Source organism: Ilyonectria robusta (genome assembly GCF_021365365.1).
Source record: "Ilyonectria robusta strain PMI_751 chromosome Unknown BGZ61scaffold_1, whole genome shotgun sequence".
NCBI classification, from domain to species: Eukaryota; Fungi; Ascomycota; class Sordariomycetes; order Hypocreales; family Nectriaceae; genus Ilyonectria; species Ilyonectria robusta.
Genome location: NW_025764435.1, coordinates 1,701,062 through 1,719,723, shown reverse-complemented (window position 1 = coordinate 1,719,723; position 18,662 = coordinate 1,701,062). Strand labels below are relative to the sequence as shown.

Genomic DNA, 18,662 nt, shown 5'->3' with positions numbered 1-18,662 from the left:
ATGGTCTAGGTCAGGCATGGAAGGCCTCAGAATGGCCAAATCAGGAAACAAGGGGGAGAGAAGAGGGAATGGTGGTGTATACGAATCATCATCACCATCGTGATCTTCACCTTCAATACTAGCGGTGGCCGCGGCAGACGGCATCAGATGAGACGGCGACATCTATGACCACTTCCGTGGTAACAGTAGGTACAGAAATCGAGTGTCTGTGTGGGAGTATGCGGTAGCAGCGCCGGCATGACTGAACTCCACCTCCACTCCCGATGAGCTAGATTGCCAGATATGCACAAGGTACCATGTACAGATTCCTCACCACCCGACCTGCCTGATACCAATGTATGGTGGGTGTTGTAGATGCCAAGCATGGGCTCCTCCACCATCTCTGGGGGCCTTCTACCGGGCAAGGGACTCCCTCATGTGGCATCCGAGGCACCGCATCTCGCCCACTGCCATTCGTCCTGGCCGGCAACCACGGAGCCCGTATGAGCGAGTGTGAGCCCGAGTGAGCCCGTGTGAGCCCGTGTGAGTCTTGAGGTGGTTCGGCGTCACTTGACCGCTGCTCTTGCCGCCTTGCTCCTCTACGACCCTGATATGATCTATCTCTGGGCGGTGTTTGAAATAATGAGGCCATCGTCAACGCGCCCTGTGATATTGTTCTACTTGCTGCCCAGAACCAGCCCACCGAAGCCACCACCCCACGCCCGACAAGTACGCTCAGCCAGTGGATGCCGCTGAGTGGTGTCATGGCTTACCGGACGGGGGGACGGGGGAGGGGGTTCATCGCCGGAACCGACACGCGGGCGGCGAAACGGGAAGAGGGGAAAAGATGGAAGTGCAAAAAAAAGCAACGACGACAAAGCAACTTTCCACGGCAGCGTGGCAGCCCTGTCGCTGCGTCGAGTAACTTACTCCATGCGGGACCTAAATTCCTCGGTACGGGTACAATCCCGTCGTGAGTAAACACCAGTGGGATCCAACGAGCGAACGAGCGAACGAGCCATGAGCGGCGCAGAGTGACTCGACGACTCATGTCTGTGGCTCAGAGACATCCGTCTCGGTGGTTTTGGTTCGGGTGCTGGTGGACCGGCCCGGCCGTCACCCAAAACCCAAGGACGGGAGCGACGTTGGGCACCAAAAACGGACGCTACCTTGCCTGACGCCGGGTGCTAAAACCGTCCGCTGGACCAGTCCGATGGCCGATGTCCACTGGCTGCAGCAGCCCAGAGCCACTAACCCGCCTGGCGGGCTTCCTATTGCTCAGCAGCCCCCGCGGCGTGGGGTAGGAGCGGTACATGGCATCAAGGCGGGCACGTCTCGCACGCTCAAGCAGCGATCGTGAGCAACGACGGCCAGTCGACGACAACGACGAGGTGCAGTCCTCGACGGAGGCATCGACGATAATGCGCCTCATGCCCCATCCTGGGCTGCTCCAGCTTTCGCCATGCCATGCCATGCCATGTCCGCGCCACGCCGCGCCGCGCCGCGCTTCGCTTCGCTCCCGCTTCGGGTCCCTGAACATCGCGCGTGCGTTCTCGTCCTGTCCTTTGCTGGCCGTCGTCACCGGGGCAGCCAGCTCCAGACCGATGAGCGACAAACCCAATGTACTAAGTTATGTACTGTAACTTCCCGGCAGATCTGAGGGGCGCGCCATTTGGATCTGCTGCGCTTCAGCTCAGATGGTCATGGAACCTAATGGGTACGTACCGTCGTCCTTCTGATTCAGCCCAGTCTGGGCAGTCAATTGCAGGCGGGTACCAGTCAGGAAGGTACCTACACACCCTCTGGCCTTGGCTCTGGCCTTGACTCTGTTTTTGGCTCTGTCCTTGGCTCTGTCCTTGGCTCTGTCCTTGGCTCTGGCCCTAGGTAGGTACCTGACTCTCCCAGGTTCGCACGAACTCCAGGCTCTCTCCAGCGGCCTCCTCATGCCGCGCGCCTCAGGCATTCTAGCACCCTGAGGGCCAATTGCCTGTTTAAGCCGACTCTGAATGGACGTCTTAGATGGAATCTCACCCGCGGTCTACTCCGCGCTTGCAGCTTGCTGACCACACCCAACCAAAATGCCTCCTCCAAACCATGGCTCAGTCGCCATCATCGGCCCTCGACCTTCACCCATGGTCTGATTCCCGAGCTGCGTCGCCAATCTGATTGATGCTTCTCTCCATCCCATCCGCCTCAGTGGGTGGCTGGGAAAAAACTACATGCGACTTCCGCACACTCCCGCACACTCCCGCACACGCCCTCGAGGCCCAACCACTAGGCTCACCAGCCCGACAACCACCTGCTCCACTGTGCTTCATGGCCGCATAAATGGCCGGCCATGGTGCCTCTCCTATTGAGGTCTTTGTTTTGTCGGTGTGTTTCTTCTTGGCCCCGTCACGCGTGCGCGTCCTCCCCTCTGTCAAGTCAGGCTCCCAGTCGTCCAGTCATCCAGCTTCCCTGCTGGTCCGCTCTCTCCTCGTGGACAGACCCCGGCATCATGGTCACGGCCGTGGCCCAAACACAAGCTCGGTGTGCGCCTCGATCCATGCTGGACCTGCCATCCAATGCCTGGCGGTCCTCTCCTCCGTTCGGATCACGATCCGGCTGCGACAAATTGGGTCAACGTCGGCCGGCGCCGTCCAAAACGGCCCAAGCTACGATCACGACCAATCACTCAGGTGAGGCGAGCGATGATGCTCCAAAGAGCTGGCCTCTGCTTGGCCCGCGCCCAGCTCGACATCCCCATTTGCTTCCTAACCTGCCCGTCCCAGCAGCCAGGCCCTCCGCTTCCCCTTCCTGGCGCAGGATCTTTAGCCAAATTAGGCTATGCTTCTCTTGCCAGGGCTGGCTGTGGGCTGTGCGCGTCCTCCCAGGCTTTCTGGAACCCAACTTGTGGCTCACGAGAGCACGACCAGGTGCTGCATCACCTTGAGGCCGACCGCATCGGCGAGAGATGGGGTTGACCGGTTCTCAGTGGCCTTCTCGTCACCGCACTAGGGGCAAGTTGCTCACCGTTCGCATACAGAATTCGGCCCAAGATCGTTGCCCAACTGCCTCACCTTGCTTCATTGGTGAGCAGCAATACCGCCAGTATGACTCCCACGCGCGATCTCGGAGACGCTGGACCCCCACGAAGGAACAGGGCCGTCGCTGGGCCAGCGGCGCTCTCCATTTTGCGGCTGCCTTCCTTTGGCTGTTCAGACCCAGCTCGGCTGAGGATCCATGACGTTTGCCTCTAACCTTCTACCCGTGAGCATCAAAAGTATGTTGCCTACGAAACATCCCGATCGAAAACTGGTCGATGCTTGCTATGACGCAGCCCCGAGCAGTCCGAAACTCTTGCCTGAAGCAGTAAAAGAAGTCTGGATCCTCGGTAGATTAAAACCCTGATCCCGGAACGCGTCCCGCTAACCCCAGCCCTTTATGACCTGCTAGTAAGAATTCCATGCACTTAAGCTGACTTCAACTGAGGGCTTCCATGCTCGACTTTGATGTGGATGGGACCACCCTGAATCATCCGCAGCCAGGAGCGCCCTAAGATCCAAGGTCTTTGGCACACTGCGGGAGAGAACGGCGTACCTCGGCGTAAAAGGATCCCCATTATCCCATGCCAAGAAGAGGAAAATACCAGCCGCAAATGTGCGGTCTGGGTATCCCTGACCACATTGACTCAACACCCACGCCGCAATGGCGAAAGAATTTTCAGCATGATGCTCCACCGCTCTGGAGATTACGATTGCAAATCACCAGTCGGGATATCAGCCAACCTTGGTCTGTGTCATGCAAGTTCACGAGGCTGTGAATGGAAAGGCTGGAGAATTGAAAAGAAGCTCTATTTTTGTTGTTGCACATGCTCTTGGAACGAGAGCCTGGGCACCATTTCTTCGCTGGTGCAGCTGAAACTTGGGCCAACGCAGCAAAAACTTGAATCCCACCGGGTTTCCGTGTTCAAACCCGTCGCAGGGGCTGCAAGATGGCCAGGGCGGTGCGCTATCCCGCACATGGATTCCATGGAAGACGTCAGTGTCAACCGAACGGGTGTCAAAAGTTTGACGTCTGACGTTGCAGCCGAGATCTGCAAGTGACGCTCTCAAGAACTTTCCAAGACACAGAGTTCTGCTGCATAACTTCGTAGGCCCAGTTGGGCGAAGCAATGACGAAGTGGTGTTTTGCAAGTGCGATATCAGACACACCGAATGGAGTGTCTGTTGCGAACTCGGAGTCCAACCCAGACGGCACGATGCGGGTCTTCATACAAGCCACGGCGTTGATGCAACAGAACTTTCCAGTAAGGTCCTCAAGATCCGAAACCTTGCTTGTTGGGTACGGAATCGTGCATTCGGCAAACATGCAGCCTAATGTTCGTCGTAAAGCAGCCATCCATCGTGTCATCCGCATGATCCTCCAGATCGAGTTACACCTGCAGAAGCCAGGGCCCATCCAGGAATTGTTGCACAGGAAATAGAAACAAGATACGAGGGCAACACGTCGACCATTGCCTAAGAGATCCATTCTTGGAACGCGTAGTGCCTTGCTTGGCTCTTAGCTCCAGAAGGATGTTGGATGTGGTCCATATCAAGTCTGGCGGTGAAGCACGTTGGGCACCTTGCGCTTTGCCACATCTGGGGACCCGGGGCTATGGTTGACTGGAGAGCGGCTTCGTAGCCACTGGATCTCACAACGGGACATGGTTCTGAAACATGTGGCTTTGGGGCTGATGGCTTGGTTTCCGAAGCCTGGAGTCGATCAGACGGGGATATCCCCGACAACGTGAACGCAGAGTTGGACGACGCCCCGAGGTTCAGCCACCCTCACGGCTCACTGAGGCGGGGTTCTGCTATTTGGAGCTTCAGAGGATTCTGACTCCATGTTTCACGGTATGAGACCGTGGTTGTGGGGGAATAAACCGGGAGACCCGGGCAGATGGCGGTTGGGGGCTGGTCCGAAGCAGCAAAGCCTCGTCATGAGCTTGTTTCCCTGGTGCGGCTTGACACCACACTGGCACACTGCCATGACCGCCTCACAAGATGGCAACACTCGGACCGAGGTGTGGCCTGAGATCCATGTGTTTCAGCTGTCTATGAATGGGCGGTGCTCGCGCCTAATAGAAGCGGTGATATACCGCCACGGCCGGCCCGGTATAATCGTGCCTCTGTATGGACACACCAAACGGAGCATCGCAACACACGCTATTTTTCACATCCAAATGCCTCGCGATAGGCAGGCAGTGCATGGAGGACGGAGCCCAATTCTAGGCTAAAAGCTGCTCCAAGGGGTTGGCAACTGTCGGTCAAGCACAACAGCCTGGCTGGTGACGGTGAATCGTGAGCCGTGGGTTGTGCTTTGTTTTGCCCTTGCATCGTGCTGCCTTGTTCCTGGCGGCCGCAAAGGGGTGCGTCTTCAGTGGCGTCTGGTTTAGTCGTCGGGATCGGCGTGCTCGTGGACTCGGTGATTGTCACTACAGACTAGGACGAGAAGGACGAGATGCGATTCGACACTCGTCGCTTCGGTGCTAACTCGTCCACCGGCTGTGACGCCGTCTTGATACCAACACGGAATTTTGTCCTCACCTCCCTTCTCTATCTCCTGGTTCCCACTCATCTGGTTACCAGATATCGCCCTTCCTCTCATGGGATGGCCGCCTCCTTTGTACCCAAGGCCATCTCCGTTTTCGTAGATCCCCTCTTCCCCCATCCGTCCCCCAGTAACACAAGGCCAATGGCTCCCTGTGACAACACAGCACTCGGTAGATACACTGCCAGTGCCGCATGTGTGCCATGAACCAAACTGGCCGCTCGCTTGGGCCAACCCGTCGCGCTGCCCCGTCCCGTTTCGCGGCGGGCACGAGACCGCAAATATAATGAGCCTTGGACGGGAGGGAAAGGAAGAGAAGGGGAAAGGGGAAATGCAAATCGAGGGCGAACAAGAGGTGCAATACAAGATATCCAGAAAAGGGCTTCCTTCATTCGTGCAGAGGAGATGAGTCTAGACATTGGTCAAGACGCTCGCCATCATGAAGTTCACCAACTTCCCCATCCTGATACCAGCCTTCACCGCGCGAGTACGTACACACTTTCTCCGTCTCATCATCTCTGCCATCCGATATATGCCATATTGATACGGCCGAGGGCATCTTCTCCGCTGATGTTTTGCCAGATCTACATCGATACACCGCTCCCCATTACCGCCGACCTCCTCAATATCCCCTTTCTCCCAAGCGCCGGGACACTCATCTCGGAGCCCGACTACCGGCCCGCACTGCGCGCCACCTTCGTCCACGGGAGCGACTTCCTGCGGCGGGATTCAGACGGCCAGATAGTCCGTCTGGATGTGACGAGCGTCGCCCGCGACGCCACGGGTGCCCTGCTGCGCTTCAACTACAACGGCGTCGTCGGCATGACGGGCGACGAGGGCAAGATCATCCGCGGTGACGTCAACGCCACGACGACGGGCTTTGGCAATGCCTGTGAGTGGACCGTATGGTGGCTCTCCTTGCAGACTGATACCGCCCATTTCTCATTGCTTTGTGCTTCTGGACTTGCCTCAATCTCCGGGATCAGGATGGCTGGCTGACTCAAGTTCCAGTTGTGCAGGTTAGGTTTGAGACTGATAGTCCTGGCCTTAAGCTATTAGAAGACAAGTTGTACGTAGGCTCCGGAAGATTCATCGTTCAGGAGAATGAGCCCATTGTGGTTGAATACAAGATTAGCGAAGTCGGCGCACCCTGCGGCGGGGAACGAGTGGCGGGGTGAGAACGTGCAACATGGTTCTGGGCGCATAAGGGAGCTTTTGCGACATTGGTCTTTGCGGGTGTTTTTCCAATAGTTCGAAATCAATTCGGTATCGGAAGAATATGCTCCTGTGCCGTCGCGTCGGTTCGAGATCGCAGACGCCAACTGATGTTCCTCCTCTGACCCTGACATTTGCAGCCAACTCTATGCTGTAGAGGGGATCCGAAACTCCATTCTGCAGGTCCTTGTTTCTGCGCCATACCGCATGCTTCTCATCCCCAGACTCAATACATGGTTTTCGCACTTGTACACTTTCTATTTGGTCCGCGGGGCGGGTGTTCCCTGTTTTCCCGTTTCCACATGTCTCAAAACCTATCTTTGTGCGCCCTTGCCTTCAAGCAGCGTGCGCTTATTGAGGGACGCCGCCAAGTTGCAGGAGGCGTTCGCCCGCACGGACGTTGGCGTACTCGTGCGCCTTAGACTCTGGCGGGAAGGTTCCGTTGGCAGCCCAGAGGTCAATCAGAGGCTGCATGGGCTCCAGTTCAGAGGGCTTCAGCATATCCAGCGCTGTTGCTGTCAGGACGAAGTGGGAGAAGCAGCTGTTGAGTTGCTTCTCCAAGTTAAGATGGTAGAAGGGCTCCGTAAAGTGAGCCCAGTAGAGGTGAGCATAGACGCGGAACATTTGTCGGAAGATCATCTGGCAAATTTCGACAAACTTGTCAGGGAATCCGGATCGCTTGCCAATCCATTCGGGCTCGCCAAGGTTGGTCAATTGCGAGAGAGGGGTGGTGGTGATGGCAGGATTGTGGGAGTAAGAGATTCCAGAGGGATCGGTGGGGAAGATGTTGTTGTCATCAATCTTTCCAGAGATCCATCGTTGCATGAGGGTCATGTACTCGTATGCGGGGAGCTCGACAGGCTCTCGTCGGCTGTTCAGCCAAGTGAAGGAGTGGTTCCTAGAAATCTGTGAGTAAGCATGTCTTTTTTGAAGGGAGGAAGGGAGGATACTCACACTCCAGCTGACATGCGTGGGCAAGAGGTGGAGTTGCAGATGGACATGCCATCCTCCTCTTTCTCATGTAGGACCCGAACAAAGTTCCAGAGGTTTCGGTAGTGCTCAACAACTACTATCGTTAGGAGATGCTCAATGGACAGGAAAAATATGAAGGGAGCATCTTACCTTGGTGTGCAATCCACTCGCCCTGCTCAACAGTCTTGGGTCGCGCACTAAGGGTCATGAAATTGCCCTTGACAATGTGCTTGGCATATTGAGAGTTAAGCCAGAGAGGGAGGGGTCGAGGCAAATGGTAGGCGGCGATGAGGTCGTCCCCGGGAGCCATGGCGCCGTTACAATCATCCATACCAATAGTCTGAGCGAATGAAGGCGAGTTGGGCAGGGGTGGGACTCTAGGGGCCAGGCTGGAAGACGACGACTGACTCCCTTGAGAAACGTGTTCAAGTGGAGGAGGAGGCTGGCTAGCAGTGGACGAGGTAGGACTCTTTTGCGGACCAGCAGGTTTGCCTGACCCGCCTCGAAACCGGGCGTTGCTAGATAATTCATCTCGTTAGCAACGGGCCATGAATGTGAGAAGACGTCGTGCTCGGTTGGTCAGAGAATAAGGTCCCAGGTGGCTCCCCAAAGCCCCCTAAACCCTCGTCAAGGTGGCAGCACACTATGCTGAGACAAATGCTGTTTATTGAAACATTTCGAAACTAGCTATCATTGACAGCTATAGTGATGTGCTTCTCGGGGAGCCAAGTCTCCGCCCTGCGGCAGCCGTGTAAGGGAATGGTTGGAATTAAAGTGACGGTATCGTATGATTGGCGGGCGTGGGGAAGCAAAGGTAAATTCTCTTGTTGGTCGGGGTTGGGTCGACATGGCAGTGAGACAGGAAAAGGGGTATCTCGTGACCAGTTGTGCTTAGAGAGCATGTCTTGGATATCGCGAGAGAGCCACATCCACATGCTGCCAGACCGTCACTGGGCTGCCGGACCCACTGAAAGCAGTTGTCGTTACCAAACAAACGGCGAACTGGAAGCCGCCAGGCTATACGTGAATGGGCTCTGGTGGATTTAAAGATGGAAAGCATCGTGACCATGGTGGGTTGGTGTTGCACTTGCACTTGCACCTCCACTTGCACCTGGCACGAGGGCTACCGGGGTAGCTTGGGGCAGCGGATTGCCAGTAGCACTCGCCACTGGCTGGCCACTGAGGCGGTGTCATGTATCATGAACCACGGCCTCAACCACCGCACCAAGCGGGATATCATGACCATTCACTGAGGTTGGTCTGATGGAATGGGAACCAGAGTCGACATTCGAGTCGAGAGCCGTGGAGAGTAACGAATAAAAAACTCAAGAGGCAACTTACATGCCGGAGAAGAGGTTCGACATGGTCGGCAGAAAGGCGGGGTGGGAAGCGCAGGTCGCGAGGGGCGAAGAAGAAGGGGCGTTGCGTTACGGCAGACGCGAGACGAGAAGTGGAGGAATGACTGGTGGTGTTGCCCAAGGACCAGACGGTATATGGACTCGCAGGTATCGTCGTGCTTCGGGTAGAGTCTACAGTGAGCGGGCGTGAGGGAGCTATCGCGGTCGCAGCTCTCAAGAAAGGGGGTTTTGAAGGTCAAGAGGTCGGTCGCTGATGGAGATGGAGCTCCTTAACTGCCCAAGTGCCAGATTCCCCAGTTGGTCCTTCCCTCGCTAGTCCCCTAAACTTGACGCGGGTTTCGAGGCACCTGAGGCACACTAAGCTATTCTCGGTAGCCTAAGCGAGCTTCGACCGCCACTACCATGACCCCTTCCTTGTCTTGTTTGCTGTGGCCTTGCTGTGACTGGAGGCTGTTGATGTGGCTAGTGGCCTGCCTTTCTTTCCCGAGAGTGGCTGGTGCGAATTCAGCCTCAGGCCCGAGCCGTCCTGGAAAAGGTCCGTCGCCGAATGTAGTTGGCGCTCTCAGAGTTCAAGGGCTCGCGACCGTATGCCTTTCATCGGCTCGTCAACTTGACTTCACTTTTGCTTCTACTCCCACCATCGCATCCACCCTTGGCCACAAAGCTTCTTCTCCTGCGCCATGTCTGACTCGGAAGACCCAATTGACCCTCTCGACGAGGGAGGCGATGACCTCTTCGGCGACGAGGGCGACGACGAGGTTGTGTCCACCAAGGAACGCGTTCTCGATGACGATGACCTCGCTTCTGACCCAGAAGGAGACACATACGCTCGCTATCGCAACTATGAAGATGAACAGCCACAGCATGAAACTAAGGACAGAGTGGTCATGGCGGTTCAGACATACCGACATCGAATCCCCAAGCCCAAGGATGGTGCTGTAGGTGTCGCGACATCCTCATCCCATTTCGTGTGCTCACCAAACCATCTAGCTGCGAGTCCTGCGGGTCCCCAAGTTCATCAAAATCCTTCCTGAGGAATACGACCCCGAGACCTTCCAACCGACCGATTTCGACGTGGTTAACGCCAAGTCCCAAAACCCCAAACACGTCGCGAGAGTGCGGAGAGATCACAGCACTGGCGAGCTGAAGAGCAACACCAACATCTTCCGCTGGAGTGATGGATCGGTCACAATTTCTGTTGGTGGCGAACACTACGAGATTAACAAGAAGGGACTTGCCCCCGATGCCGACAAGCCATACAACGAGCTTCACGACGGACACTACTATGCTGCCGCTGCCGAATTGAGCAGCAACCTCCTCATGACAGTTGGTCACATCACCGAGCAATACAACGTGCGCCCGAACAAGGCTGTCGGCGATGATGCGCTATCGGTCCTCGCCGAGAGGATGGCACTCGCGAGCAAGACTTCCTCCGGAGGCGACATGTTTATTCGAACCACTCGAGACCCTGAGCTTCAGAAGAAGCAGGCTGAAATGGCGGAGAAGGAGAGGATAAAGGCCCAGCGACGCCGCGACAATGCCACCGCGAAGATGGACGGCGGATATGGCAGGTCTAGGGGTGGCGGCCTCTCTATTGGAGACCTCGAAGGTGGCCGACGGGGCATGGGCTCTTCGCGGAAGCGCGGTGCGCCGGGATCAGCCAAGCCCAAGCGACGGGGTCCCGAATACGATTCCGATGACGACCTGCCTCAGGGTGTGCGCCGACAGGATGAGTACGACCTGGAAGATGACTTCGTTGTCGGTAGCGATGAAGATGAGTTGGAGAGTGGTGATGAGGAAGAGGAAGAACTGTATGACGAACGCGAAAAGCCGCGTTCAAAGAAGCGACGGACTAGGGACCGCGACGAGGATGAAGATGCCGAGGGCTCTGATGCTGAGCCCATGGAGGCATCTGGAAGAGGCAGGCGGCGTCACGTTGTCGAGGACGACGAGGACTAGATCGGCAATCGAAAGTACGTCTTGAGATGAAGGGAAGAAGAGGCTGGGTTTACAATGTACGATAATAATCGGCAATTCTGAGGTCGATCCATGCGAACGTTGCGGCGGCGTTGACATCAGAATGAAGAAAATAGAAACAGCGATGCTAACTTTGACCATGCTCTCGACCCCCTTGCGACCAATTGCGCGCCTACGCAGCCACGTAAATAGAAAGAACAAGACCTACGTGCTACTTATCGCAGAGCATTCCTGTTGGTTATTATCACGCGCGCGTGCGAGGTAGCATTGCGGCTCGGACTGAGACGGCCGGCCCGAGTCTCGCGGTGATCTCACAATCACATGCCTGAGTTTAGCGGCGACGTTTGTTGAACGGCTTATTGCGGGGAGCTCCACGGCCCAACAACATCCGTTCCATCACCCTCTCGCGCAAGCTTGAAGTTCCCTCTGACCCGCTACCTATCGATCTATCGGCTTCGAGGACCACTGGCCGCTTTGCATGTGGTCCGGCGCTCCCTACAATGCCCTAGATGCGCGCGTCCCTCGTACGCTCGACCCGACTCCCTCTCTCCGGCCGTCTTCGATGGTGCTTGTGACTGTCCCTCGGCAATCATGGGGGTAGCTGTGGCTGTCTGGGGTGTCGTCGTCGACGTGGCCAGTTTCTGGCAGAGGGTAAATCAATCCCCTTGCGTGGCATGTTCCATGACCATCGTCTAACCATGTCGCTACAGAAACTGCGCAGCTGGTACAGGCGCAAGAGCCCTGTCGAGCTATGGCTGCATCTACTACGTCACGCCGAGACCTTTGAGGACTGGGAAGAGGCTGCCCTACATCTTGACAACCTTCTCGGCCTCGATCTTTGGTATGGTATCTATTGCCATCCCGCCCAGAAGCCATGCTGACCAGCTCCAGGCGCAACAATCCGACTTCCAAGTACTACGACTGGCGCCTCATTACCGAACGACTCGACTCCCTTGCCACCTCCCGAGAGAATGGAAACTTCCAACAGATGGTCAACCTTTTACGATCGGGCCTAGTTCGAAACCTCGGCAATATTACCGTGCCCAAGCTATACAACCGTTCCTTCGCCGGCACCAAGTATCTTATCGAAGAATATATTACCCAGGTCGCCGAGTCGGTGGAAGACATCCGCGTCCTCCCAACCAGTCCTTCGTCAGCGGGCCATGGAAATGGCACCACATTGACGATGCAGATGAAGCTGGACTGTATCCACGACACGAGGCAGGCCTTTGGAAGAAGCACCCTCGTCTTGCAGGGCGGCGCAATCTTTGGAATGTGCCACCTTGGCGTGGTCAAGGCCTTATTCCTCCGTGGCCTCCTTCCACGCATCATAACCGGCACAGCTACTGGGGCCTTGATCGCGGCTCTCGTTGCAATCCACACTGAGGATGAACTGCCAGCCGTCCTAAGTGGTGATGGAATTGATCTCACGGCGTTCGCGTCAAAGAGTGGCATCGAGCCTTCCAGCAGTCAGACAACCCGCTCGCGATGGGAAACATTGCTGCGGAGAGTCCGGCGTTTCTCGCGCGAAGGCTACTTCCTTGATGTGACAGTCCTGGAAGAATGCGTGAGGGCCAACGTCGGCGACTTGACGTTCGAGGAGGCATTCAATCGTAGCAAGAGAGTCTTGAACATCACGGTCGCCACAGAAGGTCAGGGTGGTGTCCCCACGCTCCTCAACTACTTGACTGCACCCAATGTGGTAAGTTCATTGTCCTACGTCATTAAAAGGATGTAAACTAAACCGTGGCAGTTGATATGGACCGCTGCTGTAGCATCGAATGCTTCTTCACCCTCGCTGTATGGCCGTCGGAAAACAACCATGCTGTGCAAGGATGCCCATGGCCACATTGTACCGTGGGCTCCTGCAAACACCATTGACTTTCGTCATTGGACACACACACCCTATTCTGACCGCGACTCTCCTCTTCGACGCATTGCCGAGTTGTTTAACGTCAATCACTTCATCGTCAGCCAAGCCCGCCCCTACCTTATTCCTTTTATCCAGTCCGACATGCATGGCCCATCATTAGTTGAAGCACGAAGCAAGACGACGCAGGTCTCTGCCTTTTTGGTTAGAATGGTTGGGTTGGAGATACGCCATCGACTGCGTCAGCTAGACACATTGCGTCTGCTTCCAGCGAACATACGCCGCTTCCTAGTTGATGAGCAAGTACCAGCAGCTTCGATGATGTTGGTTCCTGAGGTAACGGCGGGGGACTTTGTAAGGCTTTTGGAAACACCTACGCGTGAAACTCTCAACTATTGGATCTTGAGAGGAGAGCGAAGCGTGTGGCCTGCGGTCGCAGCCCTGAAGATAAGGTGTGCCGTGGAAAATGAGTTGGACAGATCATATCAAGTGGTGAGGAAGTTCAAGGCTCCCGGGCTACGACGGAAGGGGAGTATGGCAGCAACAATGGAAGCTGAACGCAGGGAGAGGGATCGTATCAATGGGCTCGGAGGACCTTTGGGGACAGATCACGACGGGAATTGAGGCACAAGGCTAACATGAGAATTAACAATACATTAGCCATTCATGATTTAGGCACGGCTCATAAACCTTTCTCTTAACGGGCACGACTTATAGTCTGCGGGATCACCTCCTGAGCGGTGTTGCGGCCTATACGGAATCCCAAAGTCCATTGAATGTTTCCGGGGTCCTCCATGCCACCGTCACGAATTCCACACCTGCTTCCACAAAGTTTTCATATACCCCCTGCTCCCTGAATCTGTCGCTTAAACGCCCACCCTCAAAATCAGCAGTTCGCACATATTTCAGGTGCTTGTACTCGGGTAGGTTCTGGCTCAACCAGATAGTGATTCCTTCTTGATGAGATGAACCCCAGAAACACAGTTGCAGCGACTCCAATGATCGAGGAAGTACAGAGGGATATGAACTTGGCTCACCCGCAGTACTTGCGATACCTCGGGTCCAGGTGTAAAGTTGAAGCCGTTTAAGATTTGTAAACTCGCCGAGTAAAGCAAGGTCGATCTGGAAGTCCCAGCTTTGTATGGAAATATTTGTCAGATAATCTTTCTGATTCAAGAGAAATGGCAAGATTTTGTAAATTCCCCGCTGCACTTCAAAGTTCTGGATGAATTCGAATGTAGTGAGCTTTGATACCCCTGCAACGAGGGCCACCTGGTCGGCGTCTGAAATCTCCTTCAAACCTTGTCTTTCAGGGGCAGTAGTCAACAGGTGAGTATTGGATGCTAGACCCAAGATACTTGGGAGAGCCACCTCCAATATGTTCCAATGGTCTAGCCGCAACTGCTCGAGCCGCGGTGCTGCTCTCAGTCCCCTGTTATCTTGGGAATAATATGATCTTGGGCCATTATCATAGGTGATGTTACGGCGGAAACGTCCGAGATCTAGATGCCTCAGACAAGGGAAATCGATGGGAGGTAGCCGCCAACCTTTCTCGATTTGGATAGTCAACTCTTCCAGATTTTCCGCTCGCGATAACACCCCATCGAACAAAGCGCGATGAAGACTGAAGATTTCGTCCCGGAGCGGATCCTCGTCAGACGTGTCATCGCTCTCGGAATCAAGCGGAGGGTCGTCCCAAGGGACGGGCTGATAGCGAATTCGACGAACATGTGCCGTTAACTCGGGTCTCCGGCTTAGAGTCGTCGAAAATGGTACCAAACGGTACCCTGGATCACCATCTCGGCACCAGAAGAAATGATATAAAACTTGTTGTGCAGCAACCTTGAGAGATCGAGATGTGAGGCATAGGCTGGCCAGGGGTCCATAATCAGGTTTGGATTCCGAGCGGAGGGAAATTGCTTTGGTGCAATGGTCGCAGAGGTACTCGCAGATCTCTAGCTTCAGTTCCAGCGGCAACTTGGTGAATACATCAAGCTGATTTTCTCTGCGATTAGACTGGATTTCATGGAGATCAAAGCTCGTTGGAATTGGTATACCTGGTTTGAGGCTTCCATGTTAGTCAATCGAGCCGTGACGGGTGTTGTGACGACGGCCGAGATAAATCACAAAGAATTTATGATGACGGCAATAAAGGGAGATGAATACAGTGACTTTAAAAGGACGAGTAGTGGACAAGCTCTCCAGAAAAGAATTTAGGTGGCTCGTAGAGCCTAAAGAGTGACACCTCAAGAGCTCAGAAAAAGATGCAATCACCAGGTGGGCGAAGGGGAGGATGCGGCTGATGGATGTGAACAAGAGCAGTGTTTTTTTCTTCCTCTGGGCCCGTGGGTCTATGATGTTCTTTGTATAAATAGCCGCGTTCGGCGCATCTCCCGCTTATGTGATGAATAGGAACATGCTGATGAAATGGAACAAAGAAGTCCGCGATCCACAGCGCGTGCCATCTTACAGTCAGTGCCGCGGCTTAAAGTTGATCCTGAATCAGCCATGTCCTTAATACTGGACTAACATGGGTAGTTAGTGACTATCGTCGATGTTCCGAGCGGCCCCAATGTGACCCATGTGTGTTAGAGTACTTACGGTTCAAGAAGCCTTGTGGTCGAGATAGCTCTAGATATTCAGGGACACCTCAAGGAACACGAAGCCAACTCCCCGTGTACATCTTAAGAAGTGAACAGGAGTTTGGAATTCCACTCTATAAACCATGGCTTCGTGCCATCTACTTTCGCGTTCTGTATCCAACCCCCTTCGTCAATCATCGCCGGACCATCTCCACATCACAACCTACAGACACTCACACAACTACGACTAACAGAAACAATGGCAGCACGCAACCCATCCACGATCAACACAAGCGTAAAGCTGACCCACACTTTTATAATTCTCCACGACAATGGGTCTAATTCCGAGAAGCTACTCGCGGCCCTGAATGAAATCACATCCAAGGGACATCTCCAGCATGTCCGCTTCGTCCTCCCCAACGCAAAGTATCCCGTCACCGGTCCCGACGGTGAGACTGTCGGCTATACCTGGTTCCCGCTCGGTGATTCAGATCCGCAAGCTCGGGGTGCATCGGTGGATGAGGTATGGCCAGGCGTGGGACGGGTAGCAGCAGTGATAGACCAGATTGTCATGGCTGAGGCGGAGGATGTGGGCATGGAAAATGTCTTTTTGGGAGGCATTGGTATGGGCGCCGTGGTTGGTTTGGCGACATTGCTACGGCTGTGGACGACGACGCCTCTGGGAGGATTCCTTGGAGTGGGCGGATGGATGCCATTTATAGACGACCTGTCCGCCGTTGGTAATTTCGGTAGGACCCGCCTTGGTGTCACTATCGAGGGTATCAACTGTGACGGGAGAGAGCCCGCCGACTACACCGCCCGGATAGCTCATTTCCTTCGCTACTTGGTCAAGGAGACGCGCCCGCAGGACAGCTCACAGACGAGCATCAACACCCCCGTGTTGTTAGTAAACGCCTACGACGATGGTTACCAGCCATGTGCTCGATCGAGTGAAGCAGCGGCGTTTCTGACGTCTCTGGGCTATCACGGCACCACCCTGATCCTACCGAGTGACGACGACGAGGCCATGCAGTTCATGCTGCAGGATTTAGTCCGCATCTTTCTGGAAGAACCAAGCCAGGCACTTGAACTGACCCAAGGTGTCATGGATGTTATCCATATGATGATTGGGGCCGGAGAATATAAGAGTGTGAGCGTGAAGGAATGAGACAGAGACCCGCCACGGGGAAGGTGTTCCGGTTCGCGGCCAGCTGGATTGTAGCTAATTCTGTAGCTAAATCTCAGATTAGAGCTAGAATGGGTCAAAGTGTGCAAATTAGTTTAGGCACGGTATGTTAAAGCCAAGCCATTTCTTAGTGTGTGCCTTGATGTCGTCAACAACGGGGTCGGGTGACACATGGGCGACGATTTGCCAGCCTCATCACTGTAGTTATTAGTTAGAGAATTAAATGTATGGCTCAGCTTTGCGAATATTCTTGTATCTCACGGGTCGCAAAGAAGCGTGTGACAATTCAGATTCTCCTTCGTGCTCACTAATATTTGTCATGTCCGGGTCAAAGTGCAATTCGTGTAGTCAATCCCCAACGAACTCGACGTCACCTGTATAAGCACTGGGTCCCGACAAACAAGCGTTGATCGCCTTATCCCAGGAAGCTGCCAGATGACTGGCTATTCGTATGACATGGTACCTCGCCGCATCTCAGCCCGTCGCGTGGTATCTTTCCAATCAAGCAGGCTCATCTCGATTGTTGTTGTCGTTACGTTTCTTCGAGTTTGATAGCCAACCACAAACCCGGCCCCAGGCAGGGAATTGGCACACCATTTCGGCGGAATGGAAGGGACCGTTCTCGGGCATATTCGTGAAACAGGTGGCTTTTGTGAGGCTCTGGTGCGTGACCACCCATTGTTCTAATGACGATGTGATAGCATAGCACGGGACGTCTGGAGAAAGACTGGGGGCCTGGGGATGGGGATGGGGTTGCGGGGAGAGAACACCCCCAGGGCGTATCCCCTGTTTTTTACCCCATGGTGCTCATGCAGGGAGAGTTTAGGGCGGTCAGCTCCAATTGATGTGACAGCATCGATTTGTGGGCATCCAAGTCCGGGTGATGATGGGAAGACGACGTGGCATAGGCAGTATGGACGGTCTTTTCAAGTTTCAACTCCAAAGTAGCACCGTGCCTTGAATCTGTGCCTCCGTTCCAGCATCCCGGGCGCCGGTTCAATTGTCAGGTGCACTCTCGCCATGACTCGCCGGTAACACTGTTGCTGGGGCGAGTGGCTTGTTGATATTGCAATTACCCGGAGACTATCACATGCGTCGGACGTGACTTTTTATTTTTATTTTTGGTCCTCGGGGTTCCGGTCCCGGCTCAAAGTGCAATGTGCAATGCCCGCCTCTCTCTCTCTCTCCCTCTCCCAGTGGCGGAAATAGTAATGCGAGACAGGGCGGTTGCTTTGGTCAATCAGGGCCTATAAAAACCGGAGATGCGGATTGGGCCGAGTAGACGACCTTGACTGCACTGAAACTCTGCGTGCATCTACGACTTCTCGGTGACGACTCTCGGTGACGACAAAAGGAATAATCTACAGGGCTGTACAGGGCTGTACATGTACAGCGAAGGCCCACGCGGCATGCGAAGCCGAGATAACAGTGCGAGTTTCGCTATAGTCACTGCTGCAAGTGGGCGCTATCCCGCCGGCCGTATTACATGCATACTCACTCACTAACGGCCGAGGATAACGGCCGGATGAGCTGGCGATTGGGATATCTCTCAGAGAAAGGCCGAAAAGGAATCATAGATATGTGTCATCAGAGGATGCACAGCCGCGATTAAGGTTTCCCGACTTCTGGGGTTTCTGAGAGCGTCGTCGAATGAGAACTGCCAAGCGTCCTCGTTGCGTCACGCCTCGATCGGCGTCGCGCTTGCAACCAGCGAGCAGCTAGGCGGTGATTGCGGCGCCGCAGCCAACCTCCAACCACCACGGCGCGGCCTGCATCGGCCTTGAGAAGAGCGGACTTGGTTCCGGATGTTGATGCCCGGGCTGCTATCTGTGTGCCCTCCCTCTCTATAGCTTCGCTCCCTCCGTCCCTCCGAAGGCGGAGGGAGCTAGCTGAGTGTAGGGGTTGGTTAGTTTCGACGATATCAAAAAGTGAGGCGAGCGAACAGTCAT

General features: G+C 54.9%; 7 protein-coding genes across 7 annotated transcripts; 5 read left to right on the top strand and 2 right to left on the bottom strand.

The window, feature by feature from the left end:
* Positions 1-89: 89 nt before the first annotated feature.
* BGZ61DRAFT_11684 (uncharacterized protein) lies at positions 90-821 on the bottom strand. Its single transcript, XM_046237000.1, has one exon. The coding sequence runs from the start codon at positions 743-745 to the stop codon at positions 269-271; it is 477 nt and encodes a 158-aa protein (XP_046112036.1). The 5' UTR covers positions 746-821; the 3' UTR covers positions 90-268.
* Positions 822-2,130: 1,309 nt separating this feature from the next.
* BGZ61DRAFT_11623 (uncharacterized protein) lies at positions 2,131-3,261 on the top strand. The gene has a single exon (XM_046236995.1). It carries the CDS (start codon positions 2,318-2,320, stop codon positions 2,909-2,911), a length of 594 nt encoding a protein of 197 aa, XP_046112035.1. The 5' UTR covers positions 2,131-2,317; the 3' UTR covers positions 2,912-3,261.
* Positions 3,262-5,876: 2,615 nt separating this feature from the next.
* BGZ61DRAFT_11616 (uncharacterized protein) lies at positions 5,877-6,853 on the top strand. The gene is made up of 3 exons (XM_046236994.1): positions 5,877-6,040; positions 6,136-6,445; positions 6,565-6,853. Exons 1-3 carry the CDS (start codon positions 5,993-5,995, stop codon positions 6,729-6,731), a joined length of 525 nt encoding a protein of 174 aa, XP_046112034.1. The 5' UTR covers positions 5,877-5,992; the 3' UTR covers positions 6,732-6,853.
* A 157-nt stretch (positions 6,854-7,010) lies between these two features.
* BGZ61DRAFT_11428 (Mob1/phocein family protein) lies at positions 7,011-9,302 on the bottom strand. Its single transcript, XM_046236977.1, has 4 exons — positions 9,082-9,302; positions 7,891-8,258; positions 7,723-7,834; positions 7,011-7,666 (listed from the first exon to the last, which is right to left on the bottom strand). The coding sequence occupies exons 1-4, from the start codon at positions 9,102-9,104 to the stop codon at positions 7,120-7,122; spliced, it is 1,050 nt and encodes a 349-aa protein (XP_046112033.1). The 5' UTR covers positions 9,105-9,302; the 3' UTR covers positions 7,011-7,119.
* A 356-nt stretch (positions 9,303-9,658) lies between these two features.
* BGZ61DRAFT_437927 (Leo1-like protein-domain-containing protein) lies at positions 9,659-11,217 on the top strand. Its single transcript, XM_046244186.1, has 2 exons — positions 9,659-10,036; positions 10,089-11,217. The coding sequence occupies exons 1-2, from the start codon at positions 9,779-9,781 to the stop codon at positions 11,055-11,057; spliced, it is 1,227 nt and encodes a 408-aa protein (XP_046112032.1). The 5' UTR covers positions 9,659-9,778; the 3' UTR covers positions 11,058-11,217.
* Positions 11,218-11,773: 556 nt separating this feature from the next.
* BGZ61DRAFT_337524 (uncharacterized protein) lies at positions 11,774-13,569 on the top strand (the record flags this gene model as incomplete). The annotated part of the gene is made up of 3 exons (XM_046239053.1): positions 11,774-11,916; positions 11,967-12,777; positions 12,829-13,569. The coding sequence occupies 3 exons, from the start codon at positions 11,774-11,776 to the stop codon at positions 13,567-13,569; spliced, it is 1,695 nt and encodes a 564-aa protein (XP_046112031.1).
* Positions 13,570-15,684: 2,115 nt separating this feature from the next.
* On the top strand, positions 15,685-16,695 carry BGZ61DRAFT_511876 (uncharacterized protein; the record flags this gene model as incomplete). Its single annotated transcript, XM_046252138.1, has 1 exon — positions 15,685-16,695. The coding sequence occupies exon 1, from the start codon at positions 15,787-15,789 to the stop codon at positions 16,693-16,695; it is 909 nt and encodes a 302-aa protein (XP_046112030.1). The 5' UTR covers positions 15,685-15,786.
* Positions 16,696-18,662: the final 1,967 nt, after the last annotated feature.

Bases quoted from the DNA above. Each gene is read 5' to 3' on its own strand.
- BGZ61DRAFT_11684 (XM_046237000.1), bottom strand. From the start codon at position 745: ATGACACCACTCAGCGGCATCCACTGGCTGAGCGTACTTGTCGGGCGT.
- BGZ61DRAFT_11623 (XM_046236995.1), top strand. From the start codon at position 2,318: ATGGTGCCTCTCCTATTGAGGTCTTTGTTTTGTCGGTGTGTTTCTTCT.
- BGZ61DRAFT_11616 (XM_046236994.1), top strand. From the start codon at position 5,993: ATGAAGTTCACCAACTTCCCCATCCTGATACCAGCCTTCACCGCGCGA. The intron at 6,041-6,135 runs GTACGTACACAC...ATGTTTTGCCAG, and splicing joins TACCAGCCTTCACCGCGCGA to ATCTACATCGATACACCGCT. The intron at 6,446-6,564 runs GTGAGTGGACCG...CTCAAGTTCCAG, and splicing joins GACGGGCTTTGGCAATGCCT to TTGTGCAGGTTAGGTTTGAG.
- BGZ61DRAFT_11428 (XM_046236977.1), bottom strand. From the start codon at position 9,104: ATGTCGAACCTCTTCTCCGGCAT. The intron at 7,835-7,890 runs GTAAGATGCTCC...TAACGATAGTAG, and splicing joins CGAGTGGATTGCACACCAAG to TTGTTGAGCACTACCGAAAC. The intron at 7,667-7,722 runs GTGAGTATCCTC...ACAGATTTCTAG, and splicing joins CCACGCATGTCAGCTGGAGT to GAACCACTCCTTCACTTGGC.
- BGZ61DRAFT_437927 (XM_046244186.1), top strand. From the start codon at position 9,779: ATGTCTGACTCGGAAGACCCAATTGACCCTCTCGACGAGGGAGGCGAT. The intron at 10,037-10,088 runs GTAGGTGTCGCG...CAAACCATCTAG, and splicing joins CCAAGCCCAAGGATGGTGCT to CTGCGAGTCCTGCGGGTCCC.